The sequence below is a fragment of the Carcharhinus amblyrhynchos genome, chromosome 29 (genome assembly GCF_965287045.1).
Source record: "Carcharhinus amblyrhynchos chromosome 29, sCarAmb.v2.hapA, whole genome shotgun sequence".
NCBI classification, from domain to species: domain Eukaryota; kingdom Metazoa; phylum Chordata; class Chondrichthyes; order Carcharhiniformes; family Carcharhinidae; genus Carcharhinus; species Carcharhinus amblyrhynchos.
In genome coordinates, this window is record NC_137352.1 from 17,597,888 (window position 1) to 17,619,559 (window position 21,672).

Genomic DNA, 21,672 nt, shown 5'->3' on the forward strand with positions numbered 1-21,672 from the left:
TCAACAAGACCAGAGACAGAGCTTCCTTAGAAAAAAACACTAAATGTTGCACTCAGTGGATGTCACCTCATTACTATTTATGGACATTAGCATGATTTAACACTTCCGTTATTAAAAAGTCACAGTGCCATTCTATGTGTGAAGAACCATCAAAGCAGATTGTATTGAAACATCTGAAACTACAGAGGGTGGTGGGCGCTTGGAACTTGCTGATTGGGGAGGTAGTGGAAGCAGACACAACAGTGACTTTTAAGGGGGCGTCTTGATACGTGATTAAGATGAGAATGGGGGGATAGAAGCAAATTACTACGGATGCCGGAATCTGAAACCAAAAGAGAAAACACTGGAAAATCTCAGCAGGTCTGGCAACATTTGCAAGGAGAAAGAAGAGCTGATGTTGAGTCCAGACGACCCTTTGTCAAAGCTTGAATAGAGGGATATGATCCCCGGAAGGGTAGGGGTTTTTAGTTCAGACGGGCAGCACAGGCGGTGCAGGCTTGGAGGGCCTATTCCTGTGCTGTAATTCTCTTTGTTCCTTGTACGATAGCTCTATTTTTCATGACGTTTCACTGCAGCAGTAAATGAAAATGCAATTTAACTCCACTTGTGCACCAGAGGGGAAAGCGTTTCAGCAGAACAGATCTACTTCATGGCAAATTGAGATGTTCTTTCAAACCTCCCTTTTAACAATGTGACGCTGTGTTTTTTTTAATCTCGTGTATCATAAAAGCCAATCAATTGCAAACAAAGCCACCTTGGTTTACATTCTCAGACAGCTTTCCAAGCAGAATGGCAAAGAACGAAACCGGCTTGAAATTAATTTAGATTTACCAAAGCAAATTTAAAGAGGAATGATTGTTTGGAATTCGATAAACGGAGCAATTTATGCATTTGACACCCTCAAATAGTGCGCTCAATTTAATGAACTAGGCACATCAAATAAAACCATTTCCTGCAAAAGGTTTGTTCTCCAGATAGAGAATGCATCGTAATCATTCAACACTTGAAAGTCTTCCTTCAGTCTTCAAGTTACTACATTTGATTAAAAAAACTATCACAATGGTATTTCTAGTGAAGAATATTATTAACTCAATACCAAATGGCTTGGAGATTTCCAACTACACCTGCCCTGTTATTGGAGACAAAATAATTTGTTGGCCATAAACTAGGATGAGGCGACTTTGTCGAACACCGGATCATTTCAAGGCACCCTTTCTTGTAACATGATGGAAAAGTATTGGCCTGGAAATTATGGGGGTGATTTTGAGCCCGCACTCTCTGTCCACAGAAATGGCAGTGCGTGCTCAAAATCCAGAGGGCATAATTCACACCAGTGAGTTTCCAAGTTCCAATCTTACCGGCCCCTCATTGGTAGAGTGGTGTGGATCACGCAGCAGGACTGCAGAAAACTCATTTTAATATATTAGCGAGCATTCCCTGTGGCATACCCCCACCCCCCATCAGAGATACAGCAGGTGGCACAGTGGTTAGCACTGCTGCTACAGAGCACCAAGGACTCAGGTTCAATTCCAGGTTTGGGTCACTGTCTGTGTGGAGTCAGTATGTTCTCCTTGTGTCTGTGTGGGTTCCTCTGGGTGCTCTGATATCATCCCACAGGCTGAAAGACATGCTGGTTAGATGCATTGGCACCTCAGCGTACCCGAACAGGCACTGGAGTGTAGCAACTAGTGGATTTTTACAGTAACTTCATTGCACTGTTAATGTAAGCCTACTTGTGACACTAAGGGCCCTGTTTTACCATTGCGTCACACCCATTTTCGGGCAGGAAATGATGGCAAAGTCAGGCGTGAGGACATTAACGTGATCCGCGCCGATGCAGATGGTCACTTTGCCAAGGCCCAGGAATGATCACGATCTGATTCGTGCCTGAAACGGGTGCAACGGTGATTTAAATGCATTTGCACACACTTAAATTGAATTAATGACCTGCCTGCCCAACTTTATCAGCATTTCTCTCTTTACCATTACGTTCGCCCATCCAGATTCGGACACGAAACAGATATGCTCATCCAAAGGTCTGTTTCAGGAGCTCCAGCTTTTGACGAGTTAAGTTCAAAGCTTCCAGCCCAGGCCAGATCATTCTCTGTCGAGGGGGGGAGGAGGAGGAGGCATGTCAGATGTCTTTGGTGGGGAAGTGGGGGAGGCCAGATTGGTGTCTGGGGGTGGGGCACCAGATTTTGTATGGGGGTGGGGGAGAGGGAGGCCAGATTGTTGTCTGGTTGGTTGGGGTGGAAGGGAGGAAGGCCAGATCATTCCCTGGTGAAGGGGGTTGTGGAGGGCGAGGTCCACTGCCACTTTGCAAGTGATCGGTGGGAGGGGGAAGAGAGTCACGATCACTCTGGGCTGGTGGTGGGGGGGGCGTGGGTTTGGTTAACGAGGACAGTTATGTTGTAGGGGAGGGGGTGATGTCTGTGGGAGCCATCGCTTCCGGGCCGCTTTATCCATTTTTTGCAGCCCAGGAATGATGTGACAGGGGCGCGATTTCCACATTTTTTTGTTCACTGCGCATGCACAGCTCAGAGCTCTGATCGTTTCAGGCGCAATAAGGTACACCCACAGCGCGATTCAGACTTGTGATTTTTTTTTCAGGCTGAGTGCGTATGGGGCCGCCTGAAAGCAGATTTCCAGGATGGATCTGAATTGCGCCCAGGTTCAGCACTTAGAATGAAAATGGTAAAATCAGACCTAATAAATAAACCTTAAATCTTTTAAGTTTACCTTGACATAAACTTGCCATGGGAGACCCCCAGGGTCATAAAGATATCTCCTATACTAAAGTGATGACCTTGCATCAATTTAAAAACAATTAGTTTGTGCGTACATGATATTTACATAACAATAATAATATTACTGGTGTTTTATGAAGTGCAATGTGTGAAAATATGATTTAAAATATGATTTCTGGTCGCCTCACTATAGGAAGGACGTAGAAGCTATTGAAAGGGTACAGAGGAGATTTACAATGATGTTGCCTGGATTGGGAGGCATGCCTTATGAAGATAGGTTGAGGGAGCTGGGACTCTTCTCCCTGGAGAGATGAAGGTTGAGAGGCGACCTGATAGAGGTTTATAAAATGTTGAGAGGAATAGATAGGGTGGATTCTCAGAGGCTATTTCCCCAGGTTGAAACGGTCGCTACGAGAGGACACAGATTTAAGGTGCGGGGAGGCAAGTACAGAAGTGATGTTAGGGGTAAGTTTTTCACTCACAGGGTGGTGAGTGAATGGAATCGGCTGCCGTCAGTGGTGGTGGAGGCGAACTCGCTGGGGTCTTTTAAAAGACTTCTGGATGAGTATATGGGATTTAATGGGATTGGGGGTTATAGATAGGTCAATAGATTGGTAGGTATTGATGTGATCGGTGCAACTCGTGGGCCGAAGGGCCTGTTTGTGCTGTAGTGTTCTATGTTCTAAAGGGACACAATTATTGCCTGCAATTATTCTACACTTGACAAAGACAGTTGTCATGCCAAATTCCACCCTCTACACACTACATTACTATTCTAGAGCATGAAATGAATAATACAAGGTCAGGCTTAGTAGCTGAAAATATGACCACTCTACAATGGAATGAGCCCCACTAATCACACTGTACAAATGAGAAACTGAAAGCACCTATTTCATTCTGCTTTTTTGCCCAAAAAACAGTTTCCTGTGTGAGCTGTGCCAGCACTACAAAACCACCAATCTCACCTTCCCATCGATCTGTTGTTGAGTGCAGTCTGCTAAATCAGTATTCACTTCAAATCACAACCACCAGCCTTTTATTTAACATGTGCCTGTGTTTGTGTTTAAATTGTTGTCCAGTATTTTTCCTAGGATGGTCATTTTGTGTTACAGTTAAGCAACACCTCTATTCCTTTTTAAATAAAGCCAGCCAGCTTTCTTAAAGGTTTGGTTGGTAAATGTGCTACCAGAATGCCATTAAGATTTACAATCCATGAGACAGAAGTTCATCAGATAATCTCAACTCATCGTCATAGGTGAAACAGGTTACACTCCTCTCTAGGCTTTGGTGGGTCAGGAATAAGTAATCAGTCAAAAAGTCTATCTGATCACTACCCAATGATCCCTGCTGAAAACAGCTTCCGTCAGAACAACGAGAAAGATGGATTTGTCTTGTCTATGCTGACATGTAGTGTTGAATAAGCTCATCAGTTCTCACTATTAAAGCCCAAAGGATGAAAAAAAAACCACTTGGTTGAGTTTAAATTTTAAGTTTATTTATTAGTGTCGCAAGTAGGCTTACATTAATACTGAAATGTAGTTACTGTGAAAATCCCCTAGTTGCCATACTCTGGGGCCAGTTCAGTATACTGAGGGAGAATTTAACATGGCAAATGCACCTAACCAGCATGTCTTTCGGGCTGTGGGAGGAAATCGGAGCACCCAGAGGAAACACACACAGACACAGGGAGAACATGCAGACTCCACACAGACAATAAGCCAAACCGGGAATCAAACCCAGATCCCTGGTGCTGTGAGGCAGCAGTGCCAACCACTGTGCTACTGTGTTGCCAGTTGAAGGGCTAGGGCAGTGATGGGTAACGTAAGCTAGTGAGTGGGCAGCATGAGTGGCCATTCTTTAGCTCAGTGGGCTGTAAGATTGAAATTGAGCTTGTTGATTCACCATAATCCTGTGAATAAGATACATTTAAATATATTTAATACATTCCAAATACCTCATAAGTTATGGAAAATGCTTAATCATTTTTATATTAATATAAAGGAAATCATCAACTTTAAATGGTAGAAACAAAAGCTTTGGATGCAGACAGAGCAAACAGCTCTCACAATGTTGTATGCAATAAAAGCAAATTACTGTGGATGCTGGAATCTGAAACCAAAAGAGAAAATATTGGAAAATCTCAGCAGGTCCGGCACCCTTTGTCAAAGCAGAGGGCCCTTCAACAAAGGGTCATCTGGACTTGAAACATTAGCTCTTCTCTCTCCTTACAGGTGTTGCATGCAATGTTCACTTACTCTTGCTTTATAACTTCAGTTATACTGGTCAGAAAAATACGACATGGACAGAAATCAGTGGAATGCGGTGACTCCCTGCGTAGGCACTGGTCAACAAAATATCACAAGGGCTGCACATCGAGCATAGATGGATCGCATGTGGCCCCCACCATGCCACAGGTTGCTTACCACTGGACTAGACAGATGCCTGCATCTGTGGAACTGTACTCATATGATTCAGTTCTTTTAGCACTGCAGTCAGGGGAGAGGGCTGGTGGGGGGCGCTGGTTTCAAACTCGTTCATCTACAAAAAAGTTTTTTTTTATATGAAATTCAGCAGGGTCAAATTTTCTTCCTACTCTTTTCTTTGCCATTTCACCAAAGTCCAAAAATATATCTACATTTATCAGCAAGTTGGACAACGATTTGAAAAGGTTTCTTGACTGGGTATTTCACAACCAGCTTGATGGTTGTTGACATGGTGCCCAGTCTCTCTACCTGGCATGCTAAGCCCAGACATAGCATGGATAGTTATGATAAGCTAACCTGGATCCCACCTCCCACTTGTGTTGCATGTGTTTTCCGCCTTGAGGTCGCTACTGATTGCAACAAAAAAGAAATCAGCCAATCAACAGGTTGATTACCGGGTGCCTTGTAACAGTTATTAGAATGGAATTAGTGTTTAGAACCCCAGGAACAGCTGTCGAGAATGGAAGTCTGGACACCCAAATGGCAAAAGAAATGGGCTGGAATTCTTCAGCCATTTTTGTCCTACCGGCAAGGAGGACAGAGAATTTATAACAGAGCCAGATCTCTGTTCACTGCAGCAGGACCAGAGAATCCTGCTGACATGAAGGCCGGAGAATCCCAGCCATAATTTATGAAAGATAGGTCATGTTTGAGGAATCTTGTTAAATTGTCACCAGCACAGTAGATAGGGTAATGTCAATGGTCAGCTGGACTTACACAATGCATTTGATAAGGTTCTGCCCAAGACATTTTTTTTAAAAAAGCCCACAAGCTGGGTAAACTTGACCCAGGTCATTAATGGCTTTGAGGTTTGAGGGGTGGGGGGGTGCTTCCAAACAAAGTAGGGATAAAGGGATCATCCACCGAGCGCCAGAACGTGACAAGTTGTATTTTCTGTGGAACTGTAGTAGGGTCTCTGTTTCTCATCGTATATATTAATAACTCAGACGAAGGAAAAGATGTATTTATAAAAGTTGAAAAGAGTGCAAGTTAGGAAGCAAAGCAAGTTGAGCAGGTGGAGGCAGAAACTTACATGGGAATATTGATGGCAATCACACAAAACTCTGACACATATAGTTCACTGATGGGGGAATGTGACAAAGACAAACTAGGAGTATTTTCTTGATGAAAAATAGTTATAGGGAACAAAAGGTTTTAGGCACCATTTCACTGTGGTCCACTGAGTTTACTATCAATGGCATTGTTCACTAATACAAATTCACAGCAGAAACATGTTCAACAAGTCTTGGAAACTGGTCACCAGATACACAAATAGGTATAATTTGCATTGCTACTTTTTTCGTACAGACAGCAGATTAAAAAATAACAGTCCTGGATAAGTCAATAATTGATCTAAGGTATTAACAATATATCCTGATACAAGATAGGTCATTCATTAATCTAAAGAGAAAAAATATTTATTGGTTTCCATATTTCAGAATTTATTTTTGTTTTTAAAACATGTCAAGTGAAATAATTGGAACAATAATTTGGAACTGTGCAATGGAAAAAGATCTCAGTTCCCACTGTGAATTAGTTATTGGTTGAGAGGGTAAAGGGATTTTCTGGCTACACTCACCCCAAAACTGGAAAATCTTGCCCAAGGTCAATGGATCTTTCCATGGTCTGCCCCCTCCCCTCCCCCCATCGCTTGGACAGGACGGGAAAAGACCCCCTAGAATATCCAAGGCAATTAGAACATTTTTGTTGTTTTTTTTATATATATAGTTCTTACCTCATCCAGGTCACTTCAGGCTCTGGAAATCCATCTGCATCACAGGCTAATATGACAGACTGGCCACTATGTGCTGTGGCATTCACCGTCATTTCCCGGGCACGTACGCTGGGAGGAACTGTAATACAAGAGAAGGCATGAATACCAGATGAGGTGGTAATGCAAGGCACTGAGTCAAAGTCATGAATGTGATTTTCATTGGTGTGTTGTCCCTCACACTCATCTATAGCGTTCAGTATGTGCCACCAAGACATCCTCCTCCATTGCCTCTCGGTTGTTGAGCTTCAGGTGACTGCCCACTCAAGTGCATGCACACATACACACACCCTTAGTGCATGTCTGGCAATTGGTCTTGTACCTTCCTGTAGCATTTTATCCTTGTATTTCTTTGAGAATGTTCCGTTTCACTGACTCAACTCTTCATCTCAGTGCTCTTATTTATGGGGTGCAATGGGTGGCACAATGGTTAGCACTGCTGCCTCACAGCGCCAGGGACCTGGGTTCGATTCCCAGCTTGGTTCACTGTCTGTACTGAGTCTGCATGATCTCCCCTTGTCTGTCCCCTTGTCCCTCTTAATGTACCTCAACAGGAGTCAGAGTGTGGTGACTAGGGGATTTTTGCAGTAACTTCAATGCAGTGTTAATGTAAGTATACTTGTGACACTAATGAATAAACTTCAAACTTTATAAAAATGAGCTACTACGAAGTAAACATCTTTATTTTATGAGACAGTTCGGAATGAAGTGACGTTGTAAATAAAAACTGCATGCAATTACTAGGGTCAATGCTTTGTTTAAACTGAAGTGATGTGTCGTGCTTCTCCTTCAAGTAACATGCCCCAAGAGGGCATTGATGCCTCTGGACTTCCAATGGATTGGTCTATGATCTGCTTGGCAAAGATTTGCCATTGCTTTCTGAATAAGGCAAACCAGGAAACTCTCCTGCTCTTATCGCCTGCCTTCACATGACCTGGAAGGATTTTCAGTCTGATGATCAGTCTCCTTGGCTATGTTACAAGCTCACCTTCCATAGCCATCAAGTCCCAGAGTGGGACCTGAACCGAGAGCTTCTGGCTCAGAGCTGGGGCCACTAGCATTGCCCAAGAAGAAAGGCATTGATATATTACCAAACTGAATTAATGATGAGAATTAAACAACTTACCATTAACAACAACCTTTATATCCTTGAATTTGATTTCACCACGAGCAGCGATTCTTCCTTCACATCTGTAAGTACCTTCATCTGTCTTCCTAATGTTGCGAATTTGCAAGTAGTTGTTGGGCAACATAGTGAAACGAACTGTAGCAAAAAAAAAGAAACCATCAGTCCTTGTACTCAAAAAAAGGTTAAATTATCTCAGGAAATCTATTGCCTATAGACGTCCACTTAGTTAGTTTGGGGATTTTGGCAGCTGAAACTTGATCTATTTATCCATTCTGCTATTCATCTTTCTTGTTCATAGATTTTGTTGTGATATATGCATTTCCCATTAAAGTACAGGTTGCTTCTCTGAATGATTTTTCCAAGAATTGCCTTAAAATCTCCAGATGCCTAGATATGTGGATCAAAGAGGGAATAGAATTCCTATACAGGTGTTTTTTAAATAGATAAGCCAAAGGATGAATTCTGACTGGTTGATGGTGCTTGTATAATAACATTCATGGTAAAAAAATTCATAGGATATCCTGCTTTATACTCAGTGATTTTTAAAATTTTTGCTACAACTATGATAGGAGAAATGTAATTCATAATTGTTTCTTCATGTGAGATCCTCATGGAAGTCACTGCTAAAAATACTTGAATACAAAGTCTACTTAGAATGCACTCGAGCAAAGATCATCTCGCCTATCCTAGAAAACAACACCATTTGCTGCTTGATAACTCATACAATTATTACTTTGAAATTAGTCTGCCTCTTCCTTAACTCAGTAAGCATTTTGTATTCTTTGCGTTTGCATTGTTACTTCATAATACAAAGTCCCAATCACTTCTATTCATACATTTCTGACAGCTATATGCTTTGTCCCAAATCCGTTATTGTACTGCGTCAAGCGACAAATGTTTTCCACATTGTGCTGAATTTTAGTTTCTATTTACAGAATTTCTTTGTCACTTCTCAAGTTTGAGAATGAATAACACTTTAGCTACAAGTTCAATAAACACTTCTTTCAACCCGCAATAAAGCACGTTAAGTAATTTTCTAAATGAAAGGTACTACGCAAATACCAATTCTTTTTGTCAAAGCCTGAACAAAGCCTGCTCATTTCTGGCAAGGTAATGGCTGATCTCAATTAATGAAGAGGATTTCTACAGAAAAAAATAGCACATTTTTGCTTTGGTATTTGGACTCCCAGGCCAAAATAATGTGTCTGAAAACAGTCAGGAAGATCATGATGCATGATTTTTAGTTTTATTCTTTCCATTGATGTGGATGCCATTAGCAGGGTTAGCACTCATTGCCCATACTTAATTATCTCTAAAAAGGTGTGATCGGCCATTTTCCTGAACTGCTGCAGTGATACCGTGCCGTGCGTACCAAGGGCTGTGAGGAACAGAGTTCCAGCATTTTGACCCAGCAAGAGTGAAGGAAACACAATACAGTTCCAAGTCAGGATGGTGTGTGGTTTGGAGGGGACCTTGAAGGTGATAGCGCTCCCATGCATTTGCTGCCCTTATCCTTCTGGGTGGTAGCGCTGGCATGTTTCGAAAACTTTATCAAAAGAGCCATGGCGAGTTGTTGAAGTGCATTTTATAGACGGTGCAGGCTGCTGCCACTGTGCATTGGTGGTGGATGGAGTGAATTTTCAAGGGGTGGATGGAGTGCCAATCTAGCACGCTGCTTTGTGCTGGATGTTGCTGGGGCTACATTAATCCAAGCAAGTGGAGAGTATTTCAACACACTCCTGACATGTGCCCTTGTAAATGGTGAGGAATCAAGAACTGAGCAAAATTCCTAGCCTCTGACCTGTTCCCGTAGTCACAATATTAACATGACGGAATGTTGTCCAGGTCTTGCTTGCATGTGGATATGGATTGCTTCAGTATTTGAAGAGTCACACATCGTGTGAACATCTCTACTTCTGATTTTAAGATGAAGGGAAGGTCATCGCTGAAGATGGTTTAGTCTGGTTCACTACTCCAAGGAGCTCCACAGCCTGAAATGATTAAACTCCAACATTCACAACCACCTCCTTTTGTACAAGGTATGTATCCAACAAGTGGAGCGTTTTCGCTTGGATTTGCTTGGGGGTCCTTGATGCCATGCTCAGTCTGAAGTTAAGGGAAGTCACTCTCACCTCAGCTCTTTCGTCCATATTTGGACTAAGGCTGTAATGAGGTCAGGAACAAAGTGACCCTGGCAGATTCCAGACTGGGCATCAGTAAGCAGGTTATTGCTGACTAAATGCCGTTAGATTACACTGTCACTGACACCTTCCTTCACTTTACTGATGATCGAGACTAACTCATAAGGTGATGACTGGATGGGTTGCATTTTTCCTGTTTTTTGGTGGACGCTTTTGTGCTTTCATACCTTTACACCTTACATGCTGATTCCAATTCCAAATAGTGGCCAAACTACATGCTGCTTGACCGTTTAAACAATGGTAGCGTGCAGCCAGCATTAAGCATGCAATTCAGTGGCCGCACACCTGAGCATGGAGTGCAAAGTTAAAGCCAGTCTGAATTTCTTAAAGAAAGAATCATTCCGGGGCAAGAACTGGAATTAGTTACTGAATAGAAACACTGAACTTTGGCACAATATGGCTGAAAGCAAACGCCAAAATTTTCTGATGTGGCCTTGGAAGTTGCTATGAAATCCATTTGGTGTCTCTGTAAGCTTGCAGTCTGTGAAGATTGTAACATTTAAAGTGCAGGATGTTCCAATGCCTGTTACAATCATTCCTGCCAGGGAAAAAAAGACAGGACCATCTCGCAATGTTTTGATAGGTTACCAAATCAGTTCAAGAATCACTGAAAAGTCAGTTTGAGACCATCAGTTTGAATCAGAAAAGTATACTGGAGAGAGGGGCAAGGGAGGAGAGAGACAGATCGGTCACAAAGGATAGTCTCAGGTAATGGATAAAGACAGGGCAGAAACAAGTCCCAGTTAAGTCAAGGAAAACAGGCTCCAATTGGAAAAAGAGCTGCAGGGAGCAGATTTGGGGAAAAACTTGGTAATCAGAAAGGGCTAAGAAGAAGGCCTGAAGATCCAACTCGGCAGCCGAAGGTTGGTGATGCTATGCTACAGGCTGTTGGGGCAAAGGTACCCCTTTGGTCTGATCTAAGAGCTGAAACTGGTGCTTGCTCATGTATCCAGGAAAACAGAATCTCAAAAAGGGTGAGATTGAAACTCTGCGAGCTGACTGATTTTGAAGCTTCCTGATATAAAATGACCTTTGGAGAAAATTCCAATTCAAGATCTTCACAGGTGAAGATTGGGAACCCTCGTAAGTTTCAGTGAGATTGATTGCCTCACAGTGTTATTGACATCTGGGTGAGTTGTTAATTGTTAATTCACATATACCTCATATTTCCCAAGAATACTGTTAAGCTAGGTATTGTAAACTGTTTTATCTTTTTGAACTTGTATTTTTGTTTGCTCCAAACCCATTGAGTCTGTGGCTTCATTCACTTAGGAAATGTCTTACATTTCAAAGTTTGTCTACTTTAAACAAAATGTCATTGGCCCTAACAAGATCTCAACGAGAACTTGTAACAAGCGGCAGAGGGGAGCACGGGCACAAGCTGGGATGTGGGGGAGCTGGGGTGAGGGGTTGGCGAGGTCGGTGAGTGCTAGAGCAAGAGCTGGGTGGGTACTGACTGAGCATGTCCCTCTCTCCCTGGGGTCTATACTTACTTGTACAGCCCTGGCTGGTTCCTTTGCTTGATCCCTATTGCTAAAAAACAGTTGTGAACCTGAGGGGAGGAATTCCTAATTTGGGGAGACAATTCAACAGGGTTGCCCACTATTTATATTTAAATGTATGGAAATGACGTTCCTTACCTTCCTGGGTGAAAAATTTGTCACATCACCGGCAGGGAGAACCGGAAAATGAGATCTCACTGAGATCACCCCACCCTCTCCTCTACCCTCTTCAACGAACCTGCCTGACTCTGTATCACCTCTACTTATTCTCTACCATTCTGAACACCAAATAGGATGCTAATAATTGCACCAACGTCTGGGCACACATGGTCTGTGACAGATCCTGATGTCAGGACAAGGTCTTTCAGTACAAACGACTCTTAAAAGGAGCAAACACTTCCATAATCACATCAAAATCCAAAAGGAATCAATTAGCAACAAACACAGAAGTAGTTGATTATGCTTTAAAATAATGCTGATAGTGGATCTTTACTGCTGCTGCACTTGTATTTAGCTATGCAAGGGGAAGATATTAGTTGAAGTATCAACTTTCAAAATGGCAGTGCTAGCGTCTAATCGGTGTTGTAATCTTTAATCTACTATCAAGCAATGTTGATTGAATGACACTGCAAACCACTTCACAAACAAAAACCTGGAATTAATATTAATTGTTCTTATTGATTCTTCAAATGATATGCGTATTTCACATATCAGAGGAGTATCACTTAAGCTTGACAGGTTCTGGAGATAATATTTAAAAGTGACATCATAATGTGCATACGATTTTGTTACACCTTCTATGAAATTACAAAAATGAAAAGGTTTGAAGTAATTCTCAGCCATTGGCACAAACCATGGACAGTGATGCATGGTGAATATGACAGCCACTCCCTTGTGAGAGATATCAATTGGATACTTAACGAAGAATGCCCAGGAAGAGGATGTAGGAAGGATACAATGATCTTCAATCTTCTCACTGGGCTTCTTCCTTGTAAGATGATGGCAGGCTAAGCTGCACTAAGCCCTTCAGCTATTTGCTACATAAATACTAGTTTGTCTTGCGTCTTTGCATCATAGGAAATGAACAGTTGTCAAGACTTCCCAATTTGTTCTGTTCAAGAGACATAATTATGTCGAGCTCTGTAAACATTCACATCAGGGAAACAATGCACCAGCACGGAATTCTCAAAGGATAAAATGATGAGATAACAATTTCTTGCTCAAATTATTAATTAACTTTAAATCAGACCTTTGGATGGGTTGCAAGGATGCCTGTGCTAAAACGGAATAGCGAATACAGTTCCTGTTAAAGAAGGCCTGCAAATAAAACTAACACTGACGACATGTAAGGAAATTAAGCTCACATTCACAGGGGCTCAACTGATGGGAGCTTAACTTGTGCTGAACTAAGTTGATGGTTTGGGTTATAAGGAGAGGCTGGATAGACTGGAACTTTTTTCTCTGGACTGTAGGAGGCTGAGAGGTGATCTTACAGAGGTCTATAAAATAACAAGGGGCGCAGATCAGCTAGATAGTCAATATCTTTTCCCAAAAGTAGGACAGTCTAGAACTAGACAGGCTTAAAGTGACAGGGGAGAAATACGTAAGTGTCCAGAGGAGCAATTTTTTCACACAGAGGGTGGTGAGTGTCTGGAACAAGCTGCCAGAGATTGTAGTGGAGGCAGGTACAATGATGGCTTTTAAAAAGTACTTAAATAGTTACATGGGTAAGATAGGTATCGAGGGATATGGGCCAAATACGGGCAACTGGGATTAGCTTAGGGGTTTAAAAAAAAAGGGCAGAGTGGACAAGTTAGGCTGAAAAGCCTGCTTCTATGCTGTAAACCTCTATGACTCTCAATAAGTAATCAACAAATGACTTAACTGGGCACAATTTCCATACATCTTGTGTAATACAGAACATAAAACAGTGATCCAAACAGTCCAAGTATCAAAGGGTCATGAGAGATAGAAGAGATAGAACTAAAGAAAAAAAATTAGATTTCATAATGAATATTGATGCTGAAGACACTGCACAATCTCCATGACAATACACAAGGTATAATTAAGTCATAAGAGTCATAGAGGTTTACAGCATAGAAAGAGGCCCTTTGGCCCAACTTGTCCATGCCGCCCTTTCTTTTAAAATCCTAAGCGAGTCTCAATTGCCTGTGTTTGGTCCATATCCCTCTACACTCATCCTACCCATGTAATTGTCTCAATGCTTTTTAAAAAACAAAATTGTACCTGCTTCAACTACTATCTCTGGCAGCTTGTTCCAGACACTCATCACCCTCTGTTGGAAAAATTGCCCCTCTGGACACTTTTGTCTCTTTCCCCTCTCACCTTAAAAGTATGCCCTCTAGTTTTAGACTCCCCTATCTTTGGGAAAAGATGTTGACTATCTACGTTACTCTATCTTTACAGACCTCTATAAGATCATCCCCAAGTCTCCTATGCTCCATGGTAAAAATTCCTAGTCTATCCAGCCTCTCCTTATAACTCAAACCATCGAGTCCTGATGGCGTCCAAGTAAATCTTTTCTGGACTCTTTCTAGTTTAATAATATCCTTTCCATAATAGGGTGACCAGAACTGTACACAGTATTCCAAGTGTGACCTTACTAGTGTCTTGTACAACTTCAACAAGACATTCAGATTTAATAGAACACCAATGGCTAATTTTTTCAATTATATGTTTTAAATTCTGTTACTTGATTCTTAGTGGTGATAAGTCAATGTATATTCTAGGGAAGAGACACCCTAAGAAGTGACATCTTACTGTCATCTGGAAAGTTTCTGGGCGCGAATGAATGTTTTATTCTTCAAGTGCCGAGTAAAGATTCCCAATGAGATTTTGTCTATTCTCCTGGTTTTACAGCCAAAAAGAAGTTAATAGTGTAAACATAGTCCTGTTAGCGTATATATTCAGAACTATTCCTGTGAGCAGGGGAATTGAAGAAAATGGATGCTTAAAAAGAGGACAGGTCATTCAACCTCATGGATATGATCTTTGACCATAAGCACAAATATCAGAATTGATCAGTCCCTGAGATAGAACTTATTCCCTGGTGGCCACACATCTTAAATTTGTGCTGAAATATGCCTAGATGAATCTTGCATTTGAGGAGGAACTGTAATACGATTGACCACATCTGTTACTCACTACTAAATGCAGTGTCAAAAGCATAATTTTGTTAAGATAATATTGCACTAGTAGAATTACATGCAGAAAAACAGGAACAGGGTGAGTCCTTCCTTACTGGGCTTCAGCTATACTCATCCCACCTGACCCTACAAAGATGTGCATGTTAGGTGGATTGGCCATGTTAAACTGCCCCTTAGTGTCCAAAGATGTGTACGTCAGATGGATTAGCAATGGTATATGGTAAATGGTAATCCCTGGGTTACAGGGATAGGGCAGGGGTGGGGATGGAGCTGTGTAAGATGGTCTTTTGGAGAGTCGGTGCAGACTCGGTAGGCTGAATGGCTCCTTCTGCATTGTGGGGATTCTATATGGTCCATGTGCAAGTGTTCCAGGGCTAATCCGAACAATCCAACTATCTTAAGGCCAATTTTCTTGCAATCTTCCAAAGATATACATTTCCGCTGCTAGATACCGGTTTTTTTACAGATTATGTGCATCAGATTGCTTTTCTGTAACCATCAGCAGGGTTGGAGCCCAGACAGTTTGAAAATGACCAAGAAAGGAGATTTCTGTGGGGAGACCACCAGGATATTCAGCTGTAAAGGTAGACTTTGAACAATATCAGGATAACAGCTACATCTCCTGCTAACATCAAAGATGCTTTCTATAATCAAGCTATTAGTGTTACTGTTTGAGCTTTTTAGCCAATGCTTTTTAGTCATTGTTCACAGTGCAAAAATAATCGGCTTCCAAGATTTGCTCACCCCACAAACTGAAATTACGCTTGAAGCATTTGAGTGTGTGCAATAGAACAAATAATGGATTCTGTACCATCAGGTGAGCATCAGAAAAGTAAATCCAACAACTCCAGCTCTCCAGTTGTCTGACTTGGTGTTAACTTGATTGACAAGAGAATCAATCAAGATTGATGGAACATCGAAGTGGAGTTGAGCCCACAATCAGGTCAGCAAGATTTTATCGAATGGCAGAGCAGGCCCGAGGAGCCGCTCCTGTTCCAAACGCTCGTGTATCTATGTTATCTTGGTGATTAACTGCCTCAAACTAGAAACTGCTAATCATCTCTGTTACGTGAAACGTAATTATATCGGCACAACATACGTCAATAAACTGAATGCAATCCTCTTTGTTCAATTTACCTCATGATACTGATACTTGTTTCCATTATTCCTCGTGTTTAAGGAAATGAAACGATGAGGATGGGAGGGATTTATTTTACAAGGAAAGGCTGGACAGCCAAGCCCTGTATTCACTGGGTTCAGAAGATTGAGCGTTGATTGGAAATGGGTGCAATTTCATTATCATGCTTAATTAAATAAAATACACCACTTGAACTAAAACCCAATTTCCTGAGTTTCTTTCATGCCCATTTATCATGGCATCTCACCATTGTTAGTTGCTGAGCTGTCTATATATCAGGTTATAAAATTTTTCCCCACCCCCTCATTAGCACTAATGCCATCAATCCCTTGTTGTGAACCTTTTGAAAGAAAGAGCGAAGTATGCCAGAATAAGTGCTTAATGCTGACATACTGTACCATGACATCAATATCAATGGACAGAGGTATACATACTCACAATTACAGAGGAATGGGAGGTACTCAACTCCATAGGTTTGTGGTGACAGTGCTTACAGTACCAACATCTGAAGGTCTGACTAACCATTTGCTAAATGCTGCTAAAGAACAGCCGAATTCCAATTTGTTATTTCTTCAACGTTACTGCATGTAAAATGAGTGCCAGGGTGATTCAGGAGCCAGTAAAGCCCAGCCAATTTAGCTGTAACCATGGGGAGCTGCCTTGACAGGATGTGGGTCAGCAAATAAGCAGATGCAGAGCCGCGCCATCTGCTGTATGGTGTCCTGCCGCTAATGCGAAGCCAGTGACAGGGACCCGTCAGCTGCAACTTCCAGCCTATCTCTGGACCTTTGCAGACGAGCTGCAAAGCCAACATTGCGGGGTGTTGCTATGGAGTGGGTCACCAGGTCACTCACTCTTCAGCAACATCACCTTCACTTCAGCAGCCAGAAAGATCCAAGTGCTGGGATACAGTGTGTCTTGTTCGCACATTGGATTTCCTTTCCTTTTCTTTCATTGCTTAGTCGGTTCCTCTAAACTGATATGAATACATTCATAAACAATAGACATTTTAAAATTCTGCTTCGTAAGTATTAAGTACAGGTTCACGATGAAAAAAAACTTGATGAAAAAATTGACATTAAGCTTTACAGAGCTCCCAACTTGTAAGGTAACACATAAAAGCAGGAAAACTAGAGAACATGAGACACTTGTCCTGTCATATGCCTCTTGTTTGCTTTGATATAAATGAAGGAAAATTTAGAAAACTTAATCTTCTATAATAATCAAAACTACCCCACTCTGGGTTGTTTCCTGCAGTGAAAGACCAAAGAAAAAGGGGATCCACAGATGTAAACAATTTCAAGCAGAAATCAGGCTTGCAAAGCAAAATTTGACTTAATTAGATTTGAGATTCAGTTTCTTTGTGCCCTTACCCCATATGACTCAGAAATGAATCATATCTACTCGGCACTGTAGTTTCCAGGGCCAATTAATTTGTCATTAATACACAACACTCCCCAACAGAGGTTTATATTTCACTTTGGCAGTCAGCCTTCAAGCTTCGGAATGAACTCTGCATGGTTACAGATGTCACAATTTCCACATTAAACATTCCAAAGCTTTCACCAAGTTACAAATGTTGAATTCCTTATTAATTGAAATTGGATGGATACCCCACAATACAGTTTGCCAGACAGAGAGATGGCCCACTTTTCGATATCACTGAGACAATGCCAACAAGAACCATACTTATCCTATTCTTCACAGCCTTTCTACCCAGTCCTCTGTTTATGACCATGATATGTCTCGCTTAAATTCTGCTCTGCCTATGTAACCCGGAATTGTCTTCTGTATCCAGAGTAATTGAAACCTACAGTACAGGCTGAGTCTATTTGGCCCATCCTGCCTCTGCTGGCTCTTCAAAAGATCAAGTATGCTTAGCCCCATATAGCCCTGGCTTTTTGTCCATTTAGCTGTCTCCTTATGCACTGAGCTCCATTCAACTCCTGATACCAGTTTTTTTTTCCAGACTCCATTTGCTAGTTGGTAATCCAAAGGAGTACACTGGCAATTTATGATGATATTTTTACAGGGTGGCCTAATCAGAGCCTATTAAGTTGTAATGTGTGCAGAGAATGTAGGAAGGAGAGAGGCATTATTCACTGGTTAGGCAATGCTATCTTAATGAGAAAGAACTCTGATTAGTTACAAACCCAGTCTAGGAAGTGGGATGAAAAGAAAAGTAATTGGAAACAGCAACCTTAAGTGCAGGTATTTGAGAAAGCTAGACAGATTTCTAAAAGTGAACACTTGCAATTAATCAGTCAGTGTTTAATCAGTCATGCAACTGCAGAAGTATTACTTAACCACCCTTATAGTCTGCAAAATAATGATGATTATTTTCAGCTCACCATCTTTCTTCAGTACAACGTCTCTACCTCTGTGTTTCCATGTGATGGTTGGCGGAGGTGAACTGACAGAATCACAAATCACAACAGCATCATCACCAACTTTGAACTCTTGTGGTGAAGGGGCATTCCTGAATTCCAATTTTTCTGTAAATAGAGGAAGGTGCAAAGCACCGAGTAAGTTCACATTGTTCGTGTGCGTTTGATTTTCCTCTCTAGATCTCGTTTCCTTCCCCTTTCCTTTTACCCAGTTAGGTTACATTTTTGATTTCCAGTTTCTGAATATGTTGAAAGTTAGTATTTAAGATTTTTTTAAAAAATCATTACAACAGTTAAAAAGAAATATAAATACCAGTGCAGAAGAAGATGGCAACACTCCATTAGTTGAAACATACAAAGAAATATTTCCAAAGAGTGTATGCAAGCATACTCATTGCTGCCCTCGAGGTGCTCCCCTTGAATTTCACTTTAACCAGAGCTTCCTAACTTGTTACTTTTGGATAAACAAACCTGCCTTTGTGAACAGCAGTTGTCAAAGTAGTATAAATTCTGCAGCGCACACCTCAACAGTGTTATTCTCCATTCATAACTCATGGAGCCCTGGATATTGGGTCTGGGGTCTTGTCATAATGAGAGGGGGCAGTATCAGGTAAGAGGCCCAAGCTTTGGCACAACAACATCCAGGTTAACTGGATTGCTACCCTTGAGATTGCCTTCGGAGTGTGAGGGAGAGGATTAGGGTGTCACGACAGGGCTACTATAAAGGTTATAAGGTATTTTAAAAAAGGTAGTCTCATCCAAAATAAATAGAGAAATAATTGCTGAATGTCTTACGGTAGATCTTAACATTCACAGTAGCCTCGGAATCATTCCCATCCTTTGATGTTGCCACACATTTGTAAATGCCCGCATCATCGATGTTGGCACTGTAGAGGGTCAGGCTAGAAGATATTTCATTTACTGTTGCAACAGCAATACGTTGTTGATTTGGATCGATCTTTTCACCATTCGGCAAATACCAGGAAATGGTGCTAACATCTCCAGTCACTGAAATAAAAAGAATAGTCAATGAGGTACAATATCTATCAGCATATGAACACTTAATTGTTTAAAATGTTAAACTCTAAATGTTAAGTTAGCACCAAGCTCTAGTTTATTTTCCTAGCTATTAGTTGACCTGGTGAGATGTTCAAAATATTTCTGAAAAAATAATTATAAATCACAGGTGAAACTGATTGGAAACAATGGGTGGCTTGGAATCTGGTTCTGTCGAGGAGCTAACCACTGTTCCTCTGTTGCTCAGTTTCAATCATTTAATACTTGCATATAACAATAGTTTGAACGATTTCAAAGACAAATTAAGCCAATGAATGCAGACTATAAACTATTATTCATCATATCAGAAGATGTGTTTAACAGCTTTGTATGATATTTCTCTATCCACTAAAGCAGTTGTCAATCCATTTAAAATAGTAGGTAGAAAATGCAATCAAATAGACACTACCCCTTTATCTGTTGATATATGCAATAATAATCTCTGTTGCGTTCGCTTATATTTTGATATTGTTGAAAATTCAAATGACTACCTTACTAGTGAAGGTGCGACTTTACTATTTGAGACACTGCACAACCTTTTACTTCTTTAACTCTAAATATTTTGAGAGATTCACTGAACATAACTATCAGTAGAATGCTTAAGAGGAGCCTGGAATTCAACATTATAGTGAACCTGGCCAGGCATGTGTTGTTTATTAATCTACATTGATAAATGTTCTCTGCGCTCAACCATGGGCCATTCAATATTACTGAAAATAGGAATTGTTTGCTGATTTAAACTGGCAGTCATCTTTTCTCTAAAAATGGGCTATACTTGCACTGTATTAAAGTATTATAGATTTGATGGATAAGTTACACAATATGGTTGAGACAAAATCGCCTCCATATAGCAGTTGTTGAAATCATTTTTCTATGAAGTAATTTTGTTGTCACAATTCTACATCTACACGGGCGCCAGGAGAATATAGCCAAAAGGAATGCCATATCTTAGGCTCTCTTCTTTTAGAGTTTTATATAGCAACAGTGCAAAGATCTGGGATTTAACAGAGAGCCTAGTACAACTCACCTTGCTCACGAATGATTTAAAGTGCAAAGGTATATTTTTGGTGGATCCATAACTAATTTTAAATGGAATAAATTAAAATGCAATATAAATGTAAAATTCTGGTGGGAAAAGCATTGTCAGTTTAATAAACTACCACAAACTCTCTCCATGGCAAAACAAATAAATGGCAAAAATCACCATGGAAACCTAGCAAAGACCATATTAATCAAAGTTGAAGTAATTGTATGGCAGTGCTGTTAGTCAAACGTCAAGATATGCACATGAATGCAAACTTAGCATATTACAAATAAGTCCGCACATTTTAAGAAAAAACAGAAGCAAAGTCCTTCTGGAAATCACCCAGAAAGGTACTGAACCATTAACCAGAGGAATCAGTTTTCAATTTTAGTTTCCTTCCTGGAGAGGAAACTGCTCAGGTGAAGCCTTCCCCCAGAAGGCTGATGGAGATGCCTACCTACTAGTTAGGCCATCTGCCCTGATTGAGAAACACAGGTGAATGCAAGAGGATATACAGGAAAATCGGCAAAGCAATTCATGAATAAACATTTTGCTCGCTACCAGGAGACTGCCGACACAATGCTCAATCACTCAAAAATAGCCCGACAGAGAAGGTCATGAAGTTCCTCAGCTTGCTATTTGCATCTCATTGCTACCAAGGAAAGTTGGGCTTCTTTGTTGGAAGGCTCATTAGTTTTTTTTTCAGGAAGTTCTTAATTAAATAGCAGCAAAAGTCTTTCTGGCAACTTCAGATTTTTCATCTCCTGTGGTTCTTGTTTTCTCATGCAGTGAAGTGTAGGTACAAAATGCTCAAAAAACACCTGTTTAATTTTATGCGAAGCCGTGTGAGATTTCAAAAAGAGCACAGCACAGCCACATGAGCAAATGCCCTGGACAGATTATGGATCTCAAGTGAACTAAACCCTATTTAAGCAAGAATGATGTTTAATGTGTTACAAATCAAGTAATAATCCAAAGGGAAGTAGGTTACTTGCTGTATTAGTTATGTTGGATTTATTCTATTGAATGAAAAGAGATCATGAAACAAAGTAAAAGCCACTGACACA

At 41.0% G+C, this 21,672-nt stretch overlaps 1 protein-coding gene across 17 annotated transcripts in view; it reads right to left on the reverse strand.

Moving 5' to 3' along the window:
* LOC145359853 (neural cell adhesion molecule 1-like) overlaps positions 1-21,672 on the reverse strand; it is a 515,972-nt gene that overhangs the window by 182,567 nt on the left and 311,733 nt on the right. For all 17 annotated transcript variants that reach the window (XM_080214669.1, XM_080214666.1, XM_080214670.1 and 14 more), the window contains exons 3-6: positions 19,321-19,533; positions 18,490-18,633; positions 8,128-8,265; positions 6,966-7,083 (exon numbers count right to left, since the gene is read on the reverse strand). In XM_080214669.1, the coding sequence (XP_080070795.1) occupies positions 6,966-7,083; positions 8,128-8,265; positions 18,490-18,633; positions 19,321-19,533 (613 nt within the window). The remainder of the gene's footprint in view (positions 1-6,965; positions 7,084-8,127; positions 8,266-18,489; positions 18,634-19,320; positions 19,534-21,672) is intronic.